At 36.2% G+C, this 25,289-nt stretch overlaps 1 protein-coding gene across 1 annotated transcript in view; it reads right to left on the reverse strand.

The window, feature by feature from the left end:
• ST8SIA4 (ST8 alpha-N-acetyl-neuraminide alpha-2,8-sialyltransferase 4) overlaps positions 1–25,289 on the reverse strand; it is a 99,012-nt gene that overhangs the window by 65,246 nt on the left and 8,477 nt on the right. The window contains exon 3 of the mRNA XM_061152079.1: positions 16,391–16,648. Within this exon, the coding sequence (XP_061008062.1) occupies positions 16,391–16,648 (258 nt within the window). The remainder of the gene's footprint in view (positions 1–16,390; positions 16,649–25,289) is intronic.

Raw genomic sequence — 25,289 nt, forward strand, 5'->3', positions numbered from 1 at the left:
CATGATGTAAGTTGTATTTCTTGCTGTAATATTTATTAAGCATTACTGAAAAACACTGCTCTAACCAGTGCTCTAAAACCCAGACTCCAACTTGATCCATCTGTTTCAAGGATGGTATCATCTTATTAATAAGCATGTTTGATCACAATACTATCCTAACCAAAAATCTTCAGTGATATTCAGTGATACCCAAGGGTTTTCATAACGTGCCCCTACCCTTACTTTCTAGAATTTTCTCTCTACATTTGCCTGTCTTGTACCCCAATGGCATCAGGCTACTCCATGTAGTTTTCTATCAGTGTCTTTATTTTAGATGAACGTCTCTGACTGAAATTACTCCCTCCCTAAGACACTCTAGCCTCCAACCTCAACGTCCTATCTCTTCCTAAAACTCAAAGGTTAATATCTGTTGCAATGCTTTACATATTCTTTGGCAGAACCGACTGCTTCTGTAGCACTGTTCTAAAATATTTACCTTATCTTTATTCTATCACATATGGAACTCCATTACATTTAGTTGCTTGTATAGGGTTGCTATCTCTTTAATGCAATTAGTTAAGCTAACTACAGTAATAATGTCGGTTACTCTGTGTATGTGAATTGAGAACCTGTTTAATTTACAATGGTTATTTGATCTCTCGGTCTTCAGTCTTCGAGGAGTGCTGCGGAGGCTCTCAACCAAGTCCTGAAAATTCATAGGCCTCTGGGTCACAGGTTAACATAACTCTGAAAAATGGGCAATTTTGCTGGGCTGTTTCCCCATTTAAGGGGACAGGCTCTTGTGGGCTTGCGATGATAAATGCCAAACAGAACAAAACTACCACTTGGTTTGTGCCCCAAGGGGGTCAGTTCGTGAGCTCTGCACTAAATCTTCTGATTCTCTGTACAATCACTTCAATTTTCACTTTTAACATGTTTGTTCTGTTAAATAAGTTACAGACGTTTCATTAGAAAATTGATATAGTGTGTGTTTTGGGAAGTGAATTAAGGAACACCAAACATACTAATAAACACACGTTAAGCTGAAAACTCTGAAGCTGATAAAAAGTTTAACTCTCAGAAGGTGTGCTAACCAAAATACACAAAAATCGAAAAACAATCATCCTCTTAAGTTGGAATTATTTAAATTACAATAAGAAATGCAATCTGTTTCATTGGTGCTCCTATTCTAGGTGATTGGCGTTTTCTGTGTGCAGAGCCATCATCATTCAGAACAAGAAACGAAAGGCTACAGGAGTTCTAAAGGCTGATAATAATTTTTCATTCTGATTTTTAAAAACACTCGCAAGTCAAAATGTACCTATAAGAGAATACACAGGGATGATACGTAGAAAAAAGAAACTGCTGCTTAGCATTCAATAACGGGTAGGATCACCTCTCCCTTTATTATATTAAAGTCTCACAATTTCAGTCCGTGGTTTGTATAAATGGTATTTTGAGTTCTCCTTTAACCAAAACAGTGTTCTGTTTAAACATCACATAAAATGTTGAGATATGCTTAAAAGTCTATTAAACATTAAAATTACCCAAGACTCCGAAATCTCAGCAGATAATTAAAGAATGGATCAGAAACATCTTTGTATTAAAGGAATCAAACAATGCATTCCAAATGTTAATAGCTTTCTTAAGTTACGTACAGAATATCATGCCTAGGAAAGTTGAAAACATAAACTGAAGGACAAGGCATGTGCATGTATATGTTTGAAAGGTAAGTAGGATTATTATTAACAATCTCAATCACTGAAGTTATAAAGCATGTAAAGCATACCCATGCAGTCCTTTGATAAGATGGTGTATGCCAAGAGTAGGGGCAAGAATATGCATACAAACACAACATTTCTGGATCGGGGGCTATTTTCCCGTCCCAAGTTGAACAGGCTTAAAACTCAGTTTCACTCATTTTTTTTTTTTTTTTTTTTTTTGCTTAAAGAAAATCATTTTATCGGATTTATTCTACCGACTTGTCTTCCCAATCGACTTCATTTTATTTTTTTTTTATTTTTATTTTTATTAATTAATTTCTTTTGTCTACCTGGCAGCAATGCTATGTACTTAGTTTCATTTTTACTGTTATTATTACTGCTACTGTCCTATTTTGTTATTCCTCTCTCCATCAGACTGTCTCCTCCATCAGACTGTGAACTTCAAACAGAATAGATCATGTAATTTATCCCTATATCCCGAATATAGACCGAAATCCCTCAGATCTTGTCATCTAGTGGCTGCTTGATAATTATTAGTTGAATGAAGAAATACTTGCTGATATGACTACAAATTAATGGAGTCACTGCTTCCATTTGAAACTTCAAGTAGATGCTTTTTATTTGATATTTAGGAGACATGTATTTGTGTCAAACATGATTTGCGTACTTACAAAACAGTTGTGGACCTTAACTCTGGACTTCTTTTCTAAAAAATTATTAATCACAATAGAAAAGTCCCTCTCAATTCTTTATAGGATCACCATGCTGTTGACTTTGTCCAGTCTGATCATTTATATAATTCACTAAACATAATAAGAGCTATCATGTACTACCTTATGACAGATACTATATTATCTGTTATTCAAACTTAGAGAACATCCAAATAATGAAGTATAAGTAAGTAATCATATTCTACAAATGAAGAAAAAAGTTTCAGTTTACGAACCTTGATTAAAATCCCTGTAGAAAACACCGACTACACCGGAAGGGGCCTGTAGATATCGAGAAGTGTAAGCTGGAACGAGGAGCTATCTGAAACTGAGCCGAACCCACACTGACCGCAACAGCTCCAGAGCTGGGATTGAAATCCAACTTTGTATCGAAAACACTATGAATCCAAAATTTACTGCACAATACCACATCCAAATGATTTTCATTGTCTAAAATACATATTCATTTTCTCCCCGCCCCGACACACTACACTTGGCACTAAAGACAGAATACTAAAAACGACAGACTACAAAATCTATAAGTTGCAGTTTTATGTGTTTGTTTAAAAAAATATTTCCAGATCACTCAGGTAGTGATAGAGCTGTAACATGACCCCACATCTCCTAAGTCCCTGTTTATCACTCGTCTTCTCTATACCTCAGGTTTTTAAGATAATTTTCAAAGTTAAAATTGTTTTCATCTCCAATTTAAAAATAGTATTGGTATTCACTACATGGAAAAACATGCACACACACAAACACTAACAAGAAGAGAAGCCAAATCACTTTTCAAACATAGGACACTTGCAAGTCTTTCCCAAAAGACAATCACTATAAACATTTGGTACCAAATTGAATTCTAATATTCTAAAAATAGTTTCCATTAATGGCATAAATCAAGCTGTAGTTCCAAGAATTTTGGTGGATGCCAATGAAATAGATGGGAAATTCTGAAAGAGATGGGAATACCACACCACCTGACCTGCCTCCTGAGAAATCTGTATGCAGGTCAAGAGACAACACTTATAACTGGACATGGAACAACGACTGGTCCCAATAGGAAAAGGAGTAGGTCAAGGCTGTATATCGGCACCCTGCTTATTTATCTTATATGCAGAGTACATCATGAGAAACACTGGGCTGGAGGAAGCACAAGCTGGAAACAAAATTGCCGGGAGAAATATCAATAACCTCAGATATGCAGATGACACCACCCTTATGGCAGAAAGTGAAGAGGAACTAAAGAGCCTCTTGATGAAAGTGAAAAAGGAGAGTGGAAAAAAAAAATGGCTTAAAGCTCAACATTCAGAAAACTAAGATCACAGCATCTGACTCCATCATTTCATGGCAAATAGATGGGGAAATAATGGAAACAGTGAGAGACTTTATTTTTTGGGCTTCAAAATCACTGCAGATGGTGACTGCAGCCATAAAATTAAAAGATGCTCACTCCTTGGAAGAAAAGTTGTGACCAACCTGGACAGCATGTTAACATGCAGAGACATTACTTTGTCAACAAAGGTCTGTCTAGTCAAAGATATGGTTTTTCCAATAGTCATGTATGGATGTAAGAGGTGGACTATAAAGAAAGCTGAGCACCAAAGGATTGATGCTTTTGAACTGTGGTGTTGGAGAAGACTCTTGAGAGTCATGAGGGTGTCACAGTCACAGAGGATGAGATGATTGGATGGCATCAGTGACTCAATGGACATGAGTTTGAGCAAGCTCTGGGAGTTGGTGATGGACAGGGAAGCCTCGTGTGCTGCAGTCCATGGGGTCGCAAAGAGTCAGACACGACTGAGCAACAGAACTGAACTGGACTGAGTACAGCATATAATGAGAAGTGGGAGGTCTTATCTCCCAGAAAAATGTCAGGGTCCTTTCCCCAAAACTGTACAACATGATACTGCTGTGAAACAATTCCTCTCTCTTTTGATAGTACTTTTATTCACCAGTTCTTTATGTATTTTGTACATATGGGGACTTCCCAAGGCCCTGATCTCATCTCACTTAGAATAATCTGTATAAATCATTAAAACTTAGTCTTGATCCATAAATAACAAGCTTATGGAGGGCTACAGTCCATGGGATAGCAAAGAGTCAGACACGACTGAGCGGCTAAGCACAGCACGTAGTTATCAAAGGCGGACGGTTTATGTATGGAAAGTTGGATCATTTTGCTATACACCGGAATCTAACACAGCATTGTAAATCAACTATATTTCCATCAAAATTAAAAAGAAACAAACAAAAACTTAGTCTTGTTTTTCTTTGGCTGAGAAGTAAAACCCTTCCCCTGATTTCAGGTCTGAACATTGGCTCACATACATCAAGAGAAAAGGCAATACTCCTGGACCAGAGGAAACAGAAAACCAGATTAGAGGATATACAGTATTAAGCAGAGAATGCTATTTATACGAGCTGATTGATGAGAAGGAAATTTATTCATAGAACATGACAACCAGAAGGAAAAGAATTCAAACCACAATGCAAGTTGACAGGCTCTATTCCAAAGTCGTCTATTGAATCATAAGAAGAGAGCCATAGAGTTTTAGAGCCAGAAGGGAATTTATGAGTCCATCTAGTTCAACGGCTAGATTTGGCATATTAGGAAACTGAAGCCCAAAATGGTTTACAGGATTTGTTCAAAGTCACACAGCTATATTTAGAGGCAAAGCCAGCCAGGGGATCCAAGTTTCTGAACTCTCTGATGGGTATTATTTTAACTGCACTTCATGAGAGAATATGTACTGCTGAGCAACAACGACCATTTAAGCCCAAATATTTACATCTTCTGTGTACCTGGGTCACAGATATACTTTTACCACCAGAAGTATACCACCAATGTGTTAATCGTAATACCATCAAAAAGGAAGGAAGATCTATCTACATTTATGAAATAGCTGATGTGTATTTGGATTTATTCTAGGCAATTTCACACATATTATCTATACCCACAGAAAAAGGGAAGAAAGAGATTATTTTCATCATATTACATATAAAGAAACTGGGGTTTAGAGAAGTAAATAAATCACTTAAGACTGAAAATAAATTGGATGGAAAAGATGGAACTTGAAACCAAAACTTGATTATCTGAGAGACAAGGTCATGAGTCTCCAGCTCTATTATCTGTCTCTAGAATATTTTGACATATTTTTGGCACACAGCAAGTGCTTAGTAAAAGAAAAGAATTCTTACTGGATGATCCACAGACCACAACTGGAGAAAATGCTAAATATTATAAGATTGGTTTGGTGTTTATTTAAGTTTTTGTTGCTTTTTTTTTGTAGCATTAGTGAGACATAATTGACATATAACATTGTATATGTTTAAGGTACACATGGTTATTTTATACTTGTACATATTGTGAAATGATCGCCATTTATAGTTACCATTCACACAGCTTTCATGTGATTTTATTTATTGTTCAATTTGCTTTGTTAACCCAGTCTTTGAAGGATTGCTGGTACCTCGTGGAACTGTCAGACATTAAAAATGGCCTTCCCTCTTCCGTTTTGCGTGTTAAGTCATCAAAATTTGAAATATATCCTAATTAAGATAATTTCTCACTGATCTCCACATTTCAGAATAAACATGCAATCAAAAAACTTCACACTCTAGTGCAACACTATTATTTCTAATTTAAGAAAATAAGTGTTTTCAGGGACTTATTGGTGGTCCAGTGGCTAAGACTGTGCTCCCAGTGCAGGGGGGTCTGGGGTCAATCCTTGGTCGGCACACTAAATCCCACATGCCACAACTAAGAGTCTGCAAGCTGTAATTTAAAGACTTGCATGCTGCAGTGAAGACTGAAGACCCCACATGCCACAATTAAGGCTTGACCAGCCAGCAAATAAACAAATATTTAAAAAGACGAGCGTTTTCAGTCTTCATTTAAAAATAAAGTATTAGACTCTGAGTATGAGAGGAAAAAGTTCTGCTGTTTCCTTCTTCAACTTACTGTGTACACTCAGGAAAGTCATTTAGACTCTCTGATCTATGAGAAAATGTGGTGTGTTAGCCTAAGCCTCATTAGAAAAGACCCCGATGCTGGGGAAGATTGAGGGCAGGAGGAGAAGGGGACGACAGAGGATGAGATGGTTGGATGGCATCACCGACTCAATGGACATGAATTTGAGTAAACTCCGGGAGTTGGTGATGGACAGGGAGGCCTGGCGTGCTGCGGTCCGTGGTGTCATAAAAAGTCGGACACGACTGAGCGACAGAACTGAACTGAAACTAAGCCTAACTTTCTCAGAGGAACCAATGGAAACCAATTTGGATTATTCAAGATCCATTTTCTGCCATCCAAAAATATGCTATGTTTTAAAACATGGCTTATTCATGCTCACTATTACTTGCCCTTTCCACGAATTATTTGTTGTTGTTCAGTCTTTAAGACATACAGGACTCTTTGTGACCCTATGGACTGCAACAGGCCAGGCTCCCCTGTCCTTCACTGTCTCCTGGAGTTTGCTCAAATTCACGTCCATTAAGTCATAAATTATACAATTCATATATTCTTTGATTTTCTTAAACTCCCTTCCACCATGTATCCCTACTGTCACTCTCTCACTTTGCCCCTCATTATCTCCATATTTAGACTATTTTCAGTATTTTCTCATCCTCTGTCATCCCCTTCTCCTCCTGCCTTCAATCTTTCCCAGCATCAGGGTCTTTTCCAATGAGTTGATTCTTCACATCAGGTGGCCAAAGTATTGGAGCTTCAGCTCAACATCAGTCTTTTGAATGAGTAATCAGGGTCGATTTCCTTCAGGACGGACTGGTTGGATCTCCTTGCAGTCCAAGGGACTCTCAAGAGCCTTCTCCAACAGCACAATTCAAAGCATCAGTTCTTTGGCGCTCAGCCCTTCTTTATGGTTCAACTCTCACGGCTGTACATACTAGTGGAAAACTACAGCTTGGACTATGTGGACCTTTGTTGGCAAAGTGATGTCTTTGCGTTTTAATATGCTGTCAGGTTGGTCACAGCTTTTCTTCCAAGGGGCAAACATCTTTTAATTTCATGGCTGCAGTCACCATCTGCAGTGATTTTGGAGTCCAAGAAATAAAATCTGTCATGGCTTCTACTTTTTCCTCCATCTATTTGCCATGAAGTGACAGGACCGGATGCCATGATCTTAGTTTTTGGGACGTTAGTAGGCAGGTAACAAATGTTTTAACCCCAAAACTGAAGCTATATTTTGAAAATCCATGAAATGGTCAATTCCTCATTTGCTAATGCTTCTCCGGTGTCAGGGAAGCATGATCTCCACCATATTTTACATTAGTGTGACTCTTACCATCGAAGTCTATCATCTTATTCTGTCCTGTGATTTGTAATTCATCACATTTGCCTCCTCTAGTATCTTAGTGAGTGCTCTTTCTCTTTCTTATCTTTGATTTATTCATTATCATGGTCTTTTCATTTGCAAATATGCTCATACTTCTTCACCTCTATATTCCTCTCCTGCTTAATAGGAAGAACAAAATCCCAACAAGAACAAACAAATAAACCAACAAACTGCAGGGCCGTCTTTTGGACTATAGGAGATCATGTGAAACCTTCATGTGAAACAATCCTTCACGATTTAAGGCCAGCATACCTTGCCATTTCCCCTTCCATAGCATCCCTCGTTAAGAAGCTAACAGCAGAGGAGTCCCAAACACTGCCTTCTCCTAAGACCATTGAAAGCAATTGTCTCTGTGCTTACTCATCTCTGCCTGAGATTCCTCTTTTCCATGTGCTGAATGATGTATCATCCACATGTACAATGTGTGCTCATCCTTTTCTTGCTCTGAGTTATAAAAGGCATTTATACTTAAATAGGAGTTCACATTTGGGTAGATTCCTAGAATTGGAAATGGTAAATAAAGCAATCTACTATTTTTAAGGCTTGCAGGACATTGTCAACCTGAGTTTTGGAAAAGTTGTATCAGTTTTCATTTTTAAAAGCATTTCATACGAGTGCCAATATCAATATAACTTTATGCTGAATATTAAGAATTTTAAATATCCTTGTTGGATTGATAGACAAGAAACTGTATTTAATACTGCATTTTTAGAAAATGAGATAAGCATTTTAAAATAATGTTTTACAACTTAAAGTAGCTTGTCAATTCATTGTTACTTCCATTAAAAAAAAATTTCTTCTGGATTAAATCTTTTCATCCAAGGAGTCACATGATTATAAGGAAAAAAGTTAGAGTCTTATCTCACATCAGGTGTGCTTATTAATCACTTAGTCATGTCGGACTCTTTGCGATCCCATGGACTATAACCTACCAGGCTCCTCTGTCCATGGGGACTCTCCAGGCAAGAATACTGGAGTGGGGTGCAATGCCCTCCTCCAAGGGATCTTCCCAACTCAGGGATCGAACCCAGGTCTCCTGCATTGCAGACAGATTCTTTAGCGACTGAGCCACCAGTGAAGCCCAACTCACATCACAATCCACAAAAATTCCATATTTAGTTTTAAGTTAATTTTAAAAACCATAACTAATTAGAATTAAATAGAAATTCTGATTTCTACCTAGAATATGAATTTTATGGTTAAATCAATAGAAATAACAATGGTAGTTTCTTGAAAACTACAAAAATTTCATAGATCAAAAATATGAATAACATACTGAATAATCAATGTTGCTATTTCTAAAATATAATGTGGTTATCTTAGTCAATAAGAATTAAAAAAAAAATCTTTCTAATGCCTGTACCAGATTCACTACCAGAAATTAGTTGTTTGCAGTTAAAACACTTGAGTTAATGACAAACATTCTCAGTGAGAGTGGAAAGAAAAACAAATAAGGCCATTTTTGTGAGCACACGGAAGAGCAAGCATAATTTTTTCTCCCAGAAAAGATTCCATTTTGCTATAAAAGAGTTCGCATTTATAGAAGGTCAAAGAGAATGATTTAAAGTTTCCCACAAATTACATACCAGTGGAGAATGAAGCACTGATTGAGTTATAAAAATGCATTGGGATCAGTCAAAGTAAGTCAGTTCTTCCATCTTTTCATTTTGTGAAACATCTCATCCCTTCTCTTAGGAAGCTAGATCATCATAAAGTAAAACATTTTTATCTTATATTTTGGTTTCCTGAAGAAATATATCTCTTCACTACAATTATTTCTAATTGTATACACTCAGATTTTATAGACACTCTTGAGTAGTGTTCTTGTGTCTTCATATTATCTAATATGTTATTCAGGGTCGACTATAGACACACTTGATAAAGTTGACAAATTTGGGGAAGGTCTGACTTCTTGTTTATGTAAGACAAAGAGAATTTGCATTTCCAGCCAATGGTCATGCTACTAGAAAATGTAGTAACAAATTTAACTTTCAACTATGACATTTAGCTCAAGCAAGATGTGCTTTAATATCATTCATCATTAGTTTAGATTTACAATTTATACATTTCTTTATTGTATTTCCCATCTGATACTTAGAAAATCACTTTGAAATTATAGGTCTATTATTATCATCATCACTGGACACTGGAAATAATAATGTTTAGAAATTAAGATATTTGTGCAATATTACATTTTCTGGCTTTATTTCTTGCATTTTATTTTTTATTAAATTATAGTTGATATACAATATTATATTAGCTTCAGGTGTACAACATAATGAATCTAGTAGTTGTCAGAAGCCCAGCTTTCCTGATTCTCAACATCTAGTACATTTCATTATACTACTCATATTTCTATATTTTCTTCTTAATTGTAAAGGTTTAAATGACCATAAATAACCTTATACATGACTGCTCTTACATATTAATTTTGAAATTCAGTATTGTATAAATTTAATACAATAAAACATGAATACAAAACAAAAATTTCTCAAATCCTACATTAATTCTTTCATTCAACAAACAGCACATACCTCAATGTACCAAATTTGGTGCTAGATTCTTGAAAATACAGGCTACATAAATCAGAAATACTGGGTATTCCCAGCTTCTCTAGAGCATGCTGTTTAGCCATATTGGGAATTCTAGTACATGGCAAACCTTAATGCATAAAAGCAACCCCTAGGTACTGTGATCAAATGCACATTCTGACTCAGCAGGTCTTTTGCAAGTTTTGACATTCTGTATTTCCAACAAGCTTCCAAGTGATGTCAATGCTGATAGTTCAGAATCTCAATCTGAATGGCAAAGATTTATTTGTATAAATATGTATATATTTAAAGGGATATTTTAAGTGATCTTTCCTTACTGTTCCTGTGTTTTTAGGAAAAAAACATTAATGAAAAGGAAATTAGAAAGGAACTGGTCAAACAAGGCAGGAGTTGAGAATAATGATTAACAGGAAAAATGAGCAAAGTTGTCTATTCGAGAGGAAGACAGGGACAAGACAGAATGGAGAAATGAAAGGTGGAAAGAGAGAAATCAATAAACAAAATTAACTGCAATCCTAAGCAATCAGAACAACACAAAGTGTTTTGCAGCTCTTAGTTAACCATGTCCAAATCACTTAAGTCTTACTCATTGCTTCTAGTAGCTGTTTAAGCACAGTGGGGAGAGAGAGGACTGGCAGCTGATGGTGAAAAAATATCAGATATGAACTATAACTGTTATTAACTCCTCCCTCACCTCCTCCAGGCTTCCTTGGTGGCTCAGCCGGTAAAGAATCCGCCTGCAATGCGGGAGACCTGGCTTCGATCCCTGGGTTGGGAAGATCCCCTGGAAGGCTACTCACTCCAGTATCCTGGACTGGAGAACTCCATGGACTACATAGTCCGTGGGGTCGCAAAGAGTCACACAACTGAGCAACTTTCACTTGACTTCACTTCAGTGTCCCCCATGTGGCATCAAACACAGCATACTGTGGGGCTCAGTTCACTTTAGATGAGGCTGGACACTGTCCTGTGAAAAACCAGCACTGGTAGATGCTTGACATTTCCTACCATCCGCACCCACCCAGAAAATGGAAAGAATGCACGATCGCTGCCACACCACGATGAGGGGAAGACAAGAACCAGGGAAGATGGTCTTTCAGCACCTTTCAGCATCAGTATTAGGAAATACCTTACTTTTCTGGTTCTCATTAGGAAAAACCACTCTTGGTGGTGGGATGGGGAGAGAGGCGGAAGGGAGGTTCGGGAGGGAGGGGATGTGGGTCTACCTGTGGCTGATTCTTGCTGATGTATGACAGAAAACCACAAAATTCTGTAAAGCAATTATCCTGCAGTTAAAAGAATAAAGTGGCAGAAAAAAAAGAAAGCCACTCTTGTTAAGTTTATGAAATTATTGAGTATATACAATACAAATATTATAATGTGCTTTTTTTGTAAATACACATGGGACTAAAGCATCCAAAAACTGCAGGACAATTGAAAAGCACTTTAAATATCATTTTGCAAAATCCAACTTTGACCACTAAAGAGATATATTTTTTAGTCTAAGATGTGAACTGTTGAAATAACTTTATACCTAACACAAAGCAAAGGAAAAAAAAAAAAAAAGACCCAAGAAAGGATTTAAAGATACTTTTAAATAGATTGCAGGAAGGGACCTTTCTAACCCTGTTTTCTTTTACTTATACTTATACATAAACAATGCATGATGTCTTCCAAACTCTAAATTCTTGAAATTTTACAGCATACCATTAGATGAGTATATAGGGTAAATTTAGCACCAAGATTGTGCAGAGACAATACTATCACTCTAGGTTCTATGAGTAGGTAAACTGTAACACTTCAGGAATAGAGAAATAGTTCACACAATAATATCAGTTTCTAAAATATAAAACTAAAGTATAGAGAGGTATACAACTTCATCCAATATCACAGACAATGAATTCTGCCTGAACTCTTGGACTCTATATTGGGCAATAGGATTCCTCTGAAGCATTGAGTCTCTCTCTCTCTTTCCAATATTTAGCATGTCAGGCCATCCAGATATAAAATACAGAATTTAATATCAATAGGACAATGTTTCTAATGCTTACAGGTGAGAGAAGGTTTATATCTGACACATTGGTACCAGATTAAATTGAATTTTTGCTTATCTGGAGCTATATGACAAGATCTTTAGCATCACAAGAACTTCATCCTTAATGAACTTTCCCTATCAGACAGGATTTCAAGTCCAGAAAAGCAAGATATTTTCAATTTGAGTGAGTGACTGGCCACCTGTATTCTGTCCTGGCCTCTTGCTTGCAACATGGTACTCACCGATTGAGGAATTACAGATTAGGGGTCTTAAGGGTAGCACATGTGGACAAAATGCTAATATTTGAATTATGATTTTAGGCATTTTTATTGAGAACTAAAAATATTTCTCTTATGCACATTTTTATGTTTTTTAGGTACATGTGAAACCTAGATTTTACAAATCAGTTCAATATTTAGTCAGTAATTAGAGAATCAGAGTAAGGTTTTGATTTTTCTGACCTTCATTTTTTCCCCTTTAAGCACCCTGATATTGATCGAACTCCCATTTTGTGTAATATCCCTGCAAACCCAGCATTTAATTTAATTGATTAACTTCTAATACAAATAGCCCCTGAGGGAGTATCTCTTCTAAGAGAAGAAATGCATGACAATGTGTGTGTGCGTCAATTCTTATGTACAGATATCACTACATGTGCAGACGCAGAACATGAGCAGTTTCCAGCAGCTTATTTAAAAATATTGTGGGGCATTAAAAATAACATTCTCCCAAAACACCAATACACCACACAGGACAATGAGGCCATGTATCTGCACCTTGCTCTCCTTCTCAATAGGACAACTGTTTGGAGCAAGAGATTCCTGCTTGCATGTGATAATGCGTTCTGTACATCATTAAACAAAGAAGACAGCATTCCATTTCTCTAAAGCACTTTCAGAAGAAATGCAGATAAAGTTTGAAATCTAATGTTGAATGAATGTTTTATCTAAAAAGAATGCTTTGCTTCATGTCAGAGGTCAAATTGAACATAATACCTGGGTAAATCTGATCCTTGAGGGGTCACTGAATTAACAGTGTCCTCGGCAAGAGATTAGACATAAGTCATCTCTCCCATAACAAACTACTATCTAACAAGAAAAGAAGAAAAACAAACAAATTGGGAGCAATAGGTGATGCATGCAAACAACCAATTAAAACTATATACCTATGCAAATGCACGTACATACAATATAGCTCTGAGAAGATAGGAAATTTGAAAGATTTTTAAAAGTCATTACTAAAATCTGTGACTTTAACCAGTTTGACCTGGATGGGAAATTACTAATGTTTCAAGGAACAGGGTTTTGATTGAGTTTTAAAGCAAAAATCCTTTCTGCTGTTCTAGGGTAGAACAGACTCTTGTAGACTAACAAAAGGCCACATACACCTGGGGAGGGAAAAGATGCACGCAGATGATGAGCCATGTGTCAGGGGGAGGATTAGAGTTTTAGGAAGGGTGGAGGTCTGGTATAACGATGTGTCACTGAAATCTCTTGTGTCCAAGAGACTCAAAGGAATGGATTTCCAAACTAGATATTATGACCAAAAAAACAGGTTTCGCTGCACTGATTCTCTGTTTCTAATGTTAAATGTATTCTTGCCAAATTTTTTCTTGGAAAATCAGAAACCTATTTGTAGGCTACACTTTCCTAGTACATATTTTAAGGTAGAACATTCCAGTTTCTAGTTTCAGAAACTAGTAAAAATAGAAGCAAAAGAAAAAAAAAGGAATTCTGGCAATAATCTTATGCCTTCATTGAAATGCTTATCCTCAGTGTTGTCTACTTCTTGGTAAGACCATAACACACTTCTAGATGCTAAGGATTGACCACTATGGTGTTCTTGTTAATAAGCTTTTAAAATAATCACAGCTTAGAAAAGTATAAAGAACTTCTGAAGTTCAGTTCCTAAAAACACTCTACATTTGCAAATGCTCAAACATCAGCGTGTGTTAAGTCGCTCAGTCATGTCCAACCCTGTGCGACCCTGTGGACTGTAGCCCACCAGGCTTCTCTGTCCATGGGGCTCTCCAGGCAAGAATACTGGAATGGGTTGCCATTTTTCCCCTAGGGGATCTTTCTGACCCAGGGATTGAACCCATGTCTCTCATGCCTGCTGAACTGGCAGGAGGGTTCTTTACCATCAGCGCCACCCGGGGAGCCCGCAAACATTAGTGAGTGACTTGCAACAAACACATAAGTTCAAGAGATCTAATTCAACCTAGTGACTATAGTCACAATACTGTATTACCCACTTCAAAGTTTGCTAAAATACAAGATCTTAATTATTCTCACCACAAAAAAGAAGAGATAATCATGTGCTCTGGTTGAGGTGTTAGCTGACATTACAATCTTAATTTCAGAGGTAGAGGTGAGGCTGAACCCAGTGCGTCACGTAGATCTCAATGATGACGTTGAAAGAGATGTAGGGATGAGGAGTCAGTCCTTATTAATCAGGATACAGGATACATTCGAATTCTGTATTCCTCCAGTATTAATCATCTTTACAAATTACCTACTTTCTGAAATTTCTACTATACTCTAAAATCTTTTCTTCCTCATCTTATCTGAGCTCTGATTTTAATCTCTCCAGAAATTCTAGAAGCCTTACTTTTTCTTTCCAACCATACTTCATGCAGACGTCAATGTCTGAAGCTCATTGCTTCCATTTCCACCAGCATTCCCTCATCAAACATTCTTGTTTCCTCTTTGGACACTATACCTGCATGTTCACAGGGTTTTTCTCTCAGTTCAATCGATTTAAAAGCTCATGGATTTAAAGGGTCAACTGATGTCAAATCAATCACTAACTCCGCATGTGACTGAGAAAAGATACTTATACAAAATGTTCATAGTAATATTCATTGTTATGAATTGTATTCCCTGAGTGTTCTCTTATGATTTTTCATGGCTATTATTGTTTTATATAAAAAAAACCTGTGGCCTATTTATGATTAATACTTATTAAATTTATTTTTAATACCATAGTCCAAAAAAATTTTTTTTTCAAGATCTATACTACCACAAGCAGGATTCCCACATAGCTTCAAGACTTCAAGCTATTTGTCAACATGGCAAATCAGCATACTTTCCTATCTATCTTTATATTGCAGTATTTCATATTTCAATATACATGTTTCATTTATTTAGCAAGTATTTCTGAAGAAATAAAATAAGCCAGCAAATCTATTTAAAAATAATAACTGAGAATTAAAAAGTGCTAATTAATATCTATGTCATCATTACAATCCTGTCTACTGTTGTCTTTCTTTCAGTCAATCAAAAGCCAACCAAACACATGATTCATCAAATATCTGTTGAATATCAATGAAAAACAAATAGCTATGTTTAATTCCATGAGAAAACTAAAATAACAAAATATACTAACATTCACAAATACCACATATCAAGAGTGATGAAATCAATTTGGCCCAAGGTATCAAATATAAATTTGCTACAGTATATTCCTAGAATATGCTAAATAATCATTACTAAAACAGTAAAATTAAGTTACATCTGTTATATCATTGCAGAGTAATGTTCATAATTTCGTGAATAAGTAAAATAATTTATTGAATATAAATGGATTATAAATACAATTAAGTGAATTAATTCATTCACGAATAGAAATAATTACAAATATATTAAAAATTATTCACAAAAAACTATTCAGTAACAGAAATAAACAATTATACAAATTAAATTATAATAAGAAATTACTTCTGTTAGCAAATAGTTTTTCTGTGTATTATATGTAATAAAATGATCATTTGGCCAAAAAAATAAAAAAAACAAGTGGTGTGAATCTCATTGCTACAGATCACCTTTTCTTTCAATGATATAATAATTTTAACTTGACATTTCAGGGTAAGTAAATTTGGATACTACACAGATAAAGATATTGTAGATGAATGTTAGCTTTAGCTTTCAGTAATTCTTAGTATTAATACTAGATTTAACTATTTCTGCCAGTGGTCTAGTCCTAAGTAAAAGGTCTTTGAAGAAATGACACATTTTAGGAACAGAAGAAAACTCACCTTATTACAAAATTGTGACTGTCGATCTCTTTTCCACACTCACTATCTAGCAGAATGCCAGAGTTTCCAACAACCGCGCAAGTCTTAAATCTGCGGTTTTTCATCGGTGAAACTTCAGGGAGGAGGCTGTGCAGGTCCTGGGAAATATTTAGTGTCCGACGTCTGTCCAGCACATAGTGTATGACGTCACCAGGCTTAAAGCTGCTCTTGACGACGGAGACATCTCGTTCGGCATCTAGGAAACGAAGAATGTTCTTCCTGCATTTGAGATACAAGCGAAGTTTCCCATTAACGACAGCGCATCCAAGGACTGGTGACACGTTACTGACGGGGGGATTTTTGTAGAAATTAATGCCTGTGGCAAGCAATTTGCTATGTAAGTGAAACTGAAACATCTCTGGTCAATAATGTTTAGGTAACAAAACGCGTCTCTGGTCAATAATGAGGTAATATCATTTATAAAGGAACGTATTTGGTAATTAAACCCACCAATTAAGTTGATACTACAGGAAATAAAGTGCATTTTTAAAAAGTCATTTGCACATAGTTCCTCGATGATTCTGTAAGCAGATATACACTATATACACCTATATGTGAAGTGAAAAAAGGCCCCCTATCTATCAAACAGAAAATTAGTTTATTAAATGAAATACTATTGCCATGACTTGACTTTCCTGAGCCTGATAGTATTCTGCCAACCTTTATTAATTATCCATAATCATCTATTTTTTTCAATATAGTTAAGGTGCATAGAAGAAACTTGCAATTGTTTGGAATTATACTTTAGTTAACTCTATTAAAGGACTGAATGTTCCAATAAGATTATTGACATTTACCAAATCATGTATATATCATTATTATTTGAAGTAATGTTAAAAATACTGCAATATGTACTTATGAAAGTTTTCCTCCAATCTCAAGAATCCTGGAAACAGGATGGCTATATTAGAGGAAAACATGGACAGATAGAATACTGGACCTTGCAGGCAGAGACAACTCCCTGTTCCCGTATTCTTTCTTCCCTCCCTCCTAATCAAACCTTCTAAGTTTTACTTGGGGACACGGACACTCAGCTAGAACATGTCTGAGTTTCCAAACCCAAGTATAGCTGGATTTGGTCATCTGAGTTACTTTTCTTAAACAGGATATGAGTGGATCAAGTATATTCCTATAAGAGAAAGAAAGAAACTTCCAACTTGTTTGACTGGCCCACTGTATTTTTTAAAAGTTTTAATCGGGGGATGCTTGCTTTACAATGCTGCGGTAGTTTCTGCCATACAACAATGTGAATCAGCTGTAAGGACACACATTATCTCCTCCCTCTTGAACCTCCCCTGCACCCACCCACCCATTCCACACCTCTAGGTCATCACAGCACCCAGCTGAGCTCCCTGAGACCCACTGTATCTTAAAGTCTCCTTTCCGTGGAAGCTTAGCCTATCCCCTAGCTACTAAAGAAATTGGTTAACAGATGTGAGAAGCTACATAAAAATACATGCATTTATGCTAAGTTAGATGATGGAAAATGAGAAAATAGATACAGCTGCCTGGAGAGCTGGTGACTCCTGGCATGATACAGGATAGCACCTGCTAAAACTGTGGTCTGTAATAACCTGAGAGTCAAATTCTACATATAATAGCTTGTTGCTCTTGGATAACTATGTTGGTTACCCCTTTCAGCAAGGCACTAAAAGAGGTTAAGTCAGACACGAAACAGCCAAGTTGCAAGCTGAGATAGAAGGAAGTAACTCTAGCAGTGGCTGACAATTTAAACTGTGTCAAAGTTCAGTAGTAGGGACCTTCCAAATGTCTCCAGTAACACATAGACAGAGGAGCCTGGCAGGCCCCAGTTCATGAGGTCACAAACAGTCAGACATGACTGAGTGACTTTCACTATATGTTAACAAAGAAATATTTACGAATCTGGCTTAACAAAAGTCTAAGATTGTTTGATCCTCAAGTTACCAAACAGAGACCCACGAGAAGCAATCTGAGAAAGCAGTCTTCTGAGTTGGAAGTTGGATATTATTTACTGAAGTGCTCTTAACTGCAAGCTTGAATTTTCAGAAAGCAGAAAACAATGTCCTTATTATGACATTCATGATAATGACAGATACATTTTCCTCTAATGATATTACTGTTTAAGCTTCATCACTATTTGTAAGTTTTATTATTGAGCAAAAAATATGATCTCTTCCTAACACTTCACCAAAAGGGAAATTCCCCGAATCCTACTTATGAGCCAGAAGCATGACTAGCAAAGAGGGATGTAAAACAACTCATATCTTTGCTTATCACCACTCTAATGACAGAAAGTAAAGAGGAACTAAAGAGCCTCTTGATGAAGGTGAAAGAGGAGAGTGAAAAGGCTGGCTTAAAAGTGAACATTCCAAAAACTAAGATCATAGCATCTAGTCTCTTCACTTCATGGCAAATAGAAAGGGGAAAAGTGGAAGCCGTGACACATTTTATTTTCCTGGGCTCCAAAATGACTGAGGATGGGGACTGCAGCCATGAAATTAAAAGACACTTGCTCCTTGGAAGGAAAGCTATGACAAATCTAGACAGCGGAGACTATGCCTTTTCCAGTAATCATGTACAGATGTTAGAGTTGGACCAGAAAAAAGGTCAAGTGCTGAGGAATTGACGCTTTTGAACTGTGGTGCTGGAGAAGACTCCCGAGAGTCCCAAGTCAGCAAGGAGAGCAAAGCAGTCCATCCTAAAGGAGATCAATCCTGAATATTCACTGGAAGGACTGTTGGTGAAGCTGAAGCTCCAACACTTTGACCACCTGATGCGAAGAGCTGGCTCATTTGAAAAGCCCTTCACGCTCAGAAAGACTGAAGGCAGAAGGAGAAGAGGGCAGTAGAGGATGAGATGGTTAGATAGCATCACCGACTCAATGGTTATGAATTTGAGCAAACTCTGAGTTAGTGGAGGACAGAGGAGCCTAGTATGCTACAGTTGCAATGGGGTCACAAAGAATGGGACATAACAGCTACTGAACAACAACAATCTTTCCTTTTCATTTATTTCTTAATTGGAATATAACTGCTTTGCAGTGTCTGCTCTACAACACGAATCAGTTATATGTATACATGTATTCCTTCCCTCTTGAGCCTTCCTCCAACCTCCCCCGTCCCGCCTGCCTAGATCATCACAGAGCAACAAGCTGGGCTCCTTGTACAACAGAGCAGCTTCCCACTAGCTGTCTCTCTTACACGTGGTAGTCAAGGTGTAACTGACATTACAGATGTCAGTGCTACCCTCTCAATCCGTCCCACTCTCTCCTTCCCCCAACACCTCCACAAGTGCGTTCTCCACGTCTGCCTCTATCCCTGCCCTCCAAATAGGTCCGCCACTACCGTTTTTCTAGATTCCATATGCATGTGTTAATATGTGGTACTTGTGTTTCTCTTTCTGACTTACTTCAATCTGTATGACAGACTCTAGGATCATCCATATCACTACAAATGGCCCTCACACTGGTCACAATGGCCATCATCAAAAACCATCAAAATCAATAAATGCCGGAGAGGGTGTGGAGAAAAGGAAACCCTCTTGCACTATTGGTGAGAGTGTAAATTGACACAACCACTATGGAGGTTCCTTAAAAAAACTAAAACTATAATATGACTCAGCAGTCCCACTACTGGGCATATACCCTGAAAAAACCTTCATCCTTTGGTTTTATTTTGGTTTGCTTTAAATACATCCCACTTTAATGTGTGATCTAATTAGGAAACCAGATGGCTGAATATTTTATTTGTCCAGATTTGATACACAAGGAATATGCCCATCCACTCCAAAAAAAAGAACATTTTTTGAGTTTTTATCAAATATTTGGATTACCAGGTTCATGAGTAAAATTTATACAGGAAAATGTATATAAATGCCCTACAAATGAAAATTTAAAATTAACAAACATTATAGGGCATCATAATAGTCATCTTAACAAAGTACAGACTACATCAGAAGAGAATCGCTGGTGAAATCAGCAACCATGGAGCATATGAACTGCAGAAAATTGAGAAGCCTTTCATTATGTTAAGCACATGTGATTCTTCATAAAAGTTAACTAGCGCTAAGAGCAGCAATCAACTTTTGTACATATTAACTCCCACTTACTTCTCTGGTGAAAAAATTAAGTAATGCCTGATACCTGTATTTTAACAAATTTTTTTTTTCATTTCCTGTGAAAATGACAAGCTTGACTTTAAAGACTTCGCGGATGTGGTCGAATTGACAAACTAGATGATGTTTATCATTTTCCTTTGAACATAATTTAAAGGAGTTGCTGTAGGTATTTGAAGATGTAACTCAGGAGTTGTGGTACTTTTGCAAGCCTAAGGTGAACAGATTTCAGGTCCAGCTTTGAAAGAGGACTCTTCAGCTTGGAAATCCAAAACGGGAAAATCCCCTTACTCATAACTTAATGAGTTATGAGTAAATGCTTTTAAATTAAGTAAAAACTTAAATGCTTGTCAACTGATGGCAAGAGGGACTTTCCAATCCCAGTATCTTTGCTGTGCTAGAAAAAGTTAGCAGTAAAAATATTTTCCAACACAGGTCCCTAAATCTCTGAGTTTATATAAGAAAACACTTCAATTCATTCATTCTTAGGGAAAATTGATATTTAAAAAGTAGACTCTATGAGTTCAGGAAGAAATAATGCCTAATGTGATAAATAAGTATTAAGTACAGATGATATTATTGTATGTATTATTCCAATGCTGTCTTACAGGCTCAACAGTGTTTTTTTTTTAAATGGAAGCAGTAAAAATAGTAAAAGTACTTTACAAAACAGAATACAAAACACCAATTCACACAGACTAATTGAAACACGAAAATGTAAGCTTCTTAGATAAAACTCAGAACAATTGTTGCCATAGAATTTGCTTTTTTAACTGAAAGGGGAGGTGCCTTGAATGTCTCCAGCTTATTCTTTTTCCTACACTGAACCAAACTTTTCATTTCTGTGGGCTTAAACCTATGCTTTGAAAATTATCTGAGCTAAAATCCTTGGTGTAGGGTGCAATAAAGACTGAAAATAATTACAATGAGTGAAAATATTGATGAAAATGCTTGATATTTGTTTGGAAACAGAAAGAAATTTAGTTGTTTTTTTTTTTTTTTCCTCCCCAGTAGGCTGTAAGTATTTTTTAGATTATAGATTTAATGTACTAAAAAATTCTATGGATTTCGCTAGGTCTAATTATTGTTGAGACTATAAGTCTATTGAAGAAAAAAAACAGAAAAAAGAAAGTGAGTGGGTGCTTAGTCGTGTCCAACTCTTTGCGACCCCAAGGACTGTAGCCCATGAACCTCCTCTGTCCATTGGATTTTCCAGGCAAGAATACTGGAGCTGGTTGCCATTTCCTCTTCCAAGGGATCTTCCCAACCCAGGGATCGCACCCATGTCTCCTGCATTTCGGGGAGATTGTCTACTGCTGAGCCACTGGGGAAGCCCCAGAAAGAAGGAAACTAGTGCTTGCATGTAATTAACTGAACGTCATTGGAAGCCTGAAAAACTCGTGTACTTATGTTGAACTGAAACAACATGTTAAGTGTTACCAAGGGGAACATACATGCTTTACTCAAAAGATAAAGCTGACATGAATGAAAACAGCTTGTTTAAAATAAAAAGAAAAAAAAAAAGAAAAATCCAGAAAGAGATAGAAAACTCCAATTTCTGGACTTGGAAGCATGAATCAACAAAAGCTCATGTTGAATATGCAGGCTGTACCAGTGTAAGGGTTCCTAACATGTGGTCAACGTATCCCCAGCTTTTTAAAGCAGAGAATTGTGTTGTCTGTGTGTGACTTCAAAGAACAACACAACAGAAGGATTTCATCTGAGCCACCAGGGAAGCCAGAAGCATTCCTTACAGGTCTTTAACTGTTATTTGTAAGCATAATGTAACTTCTGAAACCCTATTCGAAAAGCAAACACCTAAAGTCAGCAACTGTCTTAACGACAAACTGACAGAATCAGATAATATGTCTCACTTTTGGTAAGACTAAAAAGTTAGTCAAAAAGATCATATTTTGTTAGGCAATGTTGGCTTAAGCCGAAAGACTGCTTTAGCCTGTGAAACTGACAGGAATAGATTCTATACAGAAACTTTTCAACTGAATTTTCAACTACAACTTCCCTTTCAACGTCACCCACCACTTGAAATAGCAGCCGCAGAGTCCTGGGGAATTAATTTACCAAACATTGTTTTCACTTGTGAAATGTTAAATTTAGCTAACCTATCACCAGGTGCCACTCTTTCTTCTCTGTAGGTTTCCTGTCCGCAGCGAGCACACGTGCTGTGGCAGCTAAAATTTAATTTAAAGACATTGTTGACTTCATCAGTAAGTATTGTGAGGCAAATCTTACAGCTGGAATGCATCACACGTTGAGAAACGAATTAGGCGCTGATACACATATATTAGGAATCAGTTTTTGCAAACTTTTGACTCTAGACAAAAGTCACTGAATCAACTCAATTGTTTTCACTGAAAAAAAAAAACAAAAAGTTTAAAGAATGCCCAGTGTTTCATTATACCTACGAAAAGCAGAGAAAACACAATCTTTTGTCTCAAAAGATTAATTCTGCAAGGCAAGGTGCCTTAAAGCTCTGAAAAAAAAAACAACAAAAAACAAAAAACAAAAACATAACCTTGTAGCTTGTTAGGGCTTCTGAGCTTAGGGTTCTAGCTGTTATAGGAAAGATATTATAGTGTTAAAAAAAAAAAAATTCTGAACACAACCAAATGAAAAGGCAAAACTGTCTCAAAAAACCTTGAAGAAAAGCCTGTTTTAGTTTAATTTACACCTCAGGTAGCCATTTGATATTTGGTTCAGCGTTCGGTAATACTGGATGAATAGTTACATTTTATTATTTTAGAGCAAAAAACTCCACCTTGTCTACTTTACATAAAGATGCATTTTAATAGTATGCACTCTAATTATTAAACTTGAGCCTTCCAAAAAATTTGTCTCATAATAAGAGGCTCTGGTTCCACAGTCAGAGAGGCCTGGCTTTGAAGAGTGACCGGGGGACTAATATGCTATGTGACCCAAAATGGTCACTTACTGAACAAATAGAACTGTGTGTGGACCTTCTTCTAAAGTAAATCAATGCATGCAACAGCAAATTATTGTTGACAGCTGAAGCACATACAAATCTGCTGTTATGGTTAGTCAACCTACAAACTTTATCCATTGAAGAACTTTGATATGTAATGACACTGAGTTGGAGATACATTTGCTGACTAATCATGATGTGCTTATTCTGGTCCTGAGGAGCAGTAGCTGAGCTCATACATTTCCGTACATTTATATCTGGTATTGTAATTCTTTAGATTCCTATTCAATATATGAAAAATGAGGGAACAAAAAGAAACAATACAAAGATGGAAAAAAAAAAGTCAAGTCACAAATGTTGGACATGACTAGGTAATTTCTCAGTACAATGTTCACAGATAGACTCACAACATCTGATGCATCTTAAACATGTCATTTCTTAGCTTACAATACAAAGAACAAGCCACTAACAATAAAATCAAGTCTTTAACCAAGTTAATTAGTTTAATTGTGAAGTTAGCTGTGGGATGCATAAACTTCCCTAAATCTCAATGAGTTCTCAAAGTACAATGAACTAATACAGGAAACCGTCTCTCTCAGATGACTCCCCAGAGGTACAGTTGTTTGATGAATACGAATCCTTTCTTGATGTGCATATACAGGCAGCAGAGTGTATATAAGGCTGGAAGAATTAGTAATAAGAAAGAAAATCATGTCTACAAAAGTAGGGGAAAACAATTTATCTTCAGTGACTGTTTCACATTTTAATGCAAACAGATAAATAATTTATTAGGAATGTCACAAGCGCATTATAAGTGTAATGAGATTTCAAAAATGAGAAAGATTTGTAAGCACTGTTCAATCCTGTAAGATCAAAATTGATTAGTTGTCATGTCTTAATCAAAAACTTCAAAGAAGAATTTTGAAAACACTTGTAAAATATGCCCACACCCACTCGCAGACACAAATTTAAAGTGGTTCTTCATAAATGCTATAGATGTGGGGAAAAACAAAGGAAAATAACCAAAATAAGATTAGTTTTAGGTTGGACTTAAAAAGAAAGTTAGGCCACTAACTAGCTATTTTATATTCTACATTTTTTATATTAGGTGTCAAACTGATACTAGTCACTACTGTGATAGGCAATTGTACAATTTTTATAAACTGTATATTGAGCAGTAATGGTTTTATAAATTATTATTTCCTTGAAAGGAAGTGACACCTTTGTATGTCTTATTCAATATTTGCCCACTGTTTAATTGTTTACTTCTTTACCTGTTAAGGAGAACCAAATGAAAAGAGTACTAACATTTCATTCCCATTATGAGCTATTATAATTGAAAATAAATCACCCTCAAAGATACAAATGCAACTCTCATTAATTTGTAAAGCTGTAATAATAAATTGCTTGGGTCAACTTATGTTAAATACTTTTAGCTTGAATATCTTAAAAACAGCAATAGATGGAGCCTCATGCCACTATGTAGTATTCATTTTTTTCACAGATACTAAGAAGGCATGGCCAGATTTATTGATTAAAATATTGTTAATTATGTATTTATTTATTAGACTTTACTTGATTTATTATTCAGCATGGCTAGATATATTCATTACATTAATTATTAGATATAATAATTATATTAATTATTTCAATATCTGATTTTACTTTATTTTCTCCCATTACTTTCCTTTTCCTGATCTACAGAACCTTACATAATTGACACCTTTCTCGCCAAATCATTCAAACTTAAAAGTTTTCTTTCCAGGCATTCTTATAGATCATATATTTTCTTTTTAATCACCCATATATCTCTCTCTGATCTAC

Source organism: Dama dama, chromosome 9 (assembly GCF_033118175.1).
Source record: "Dama dama isolate Ldn47 chromosome 9, ASM3311817v1, whole genome shotgun sequence".
NCBI classification, from domain to species: domain Eukaryota; kingdom Metazoa; phylum Chordata; class Mammalia; order Artiodactyla; family Cervidae; genus Dama; species Dama dama.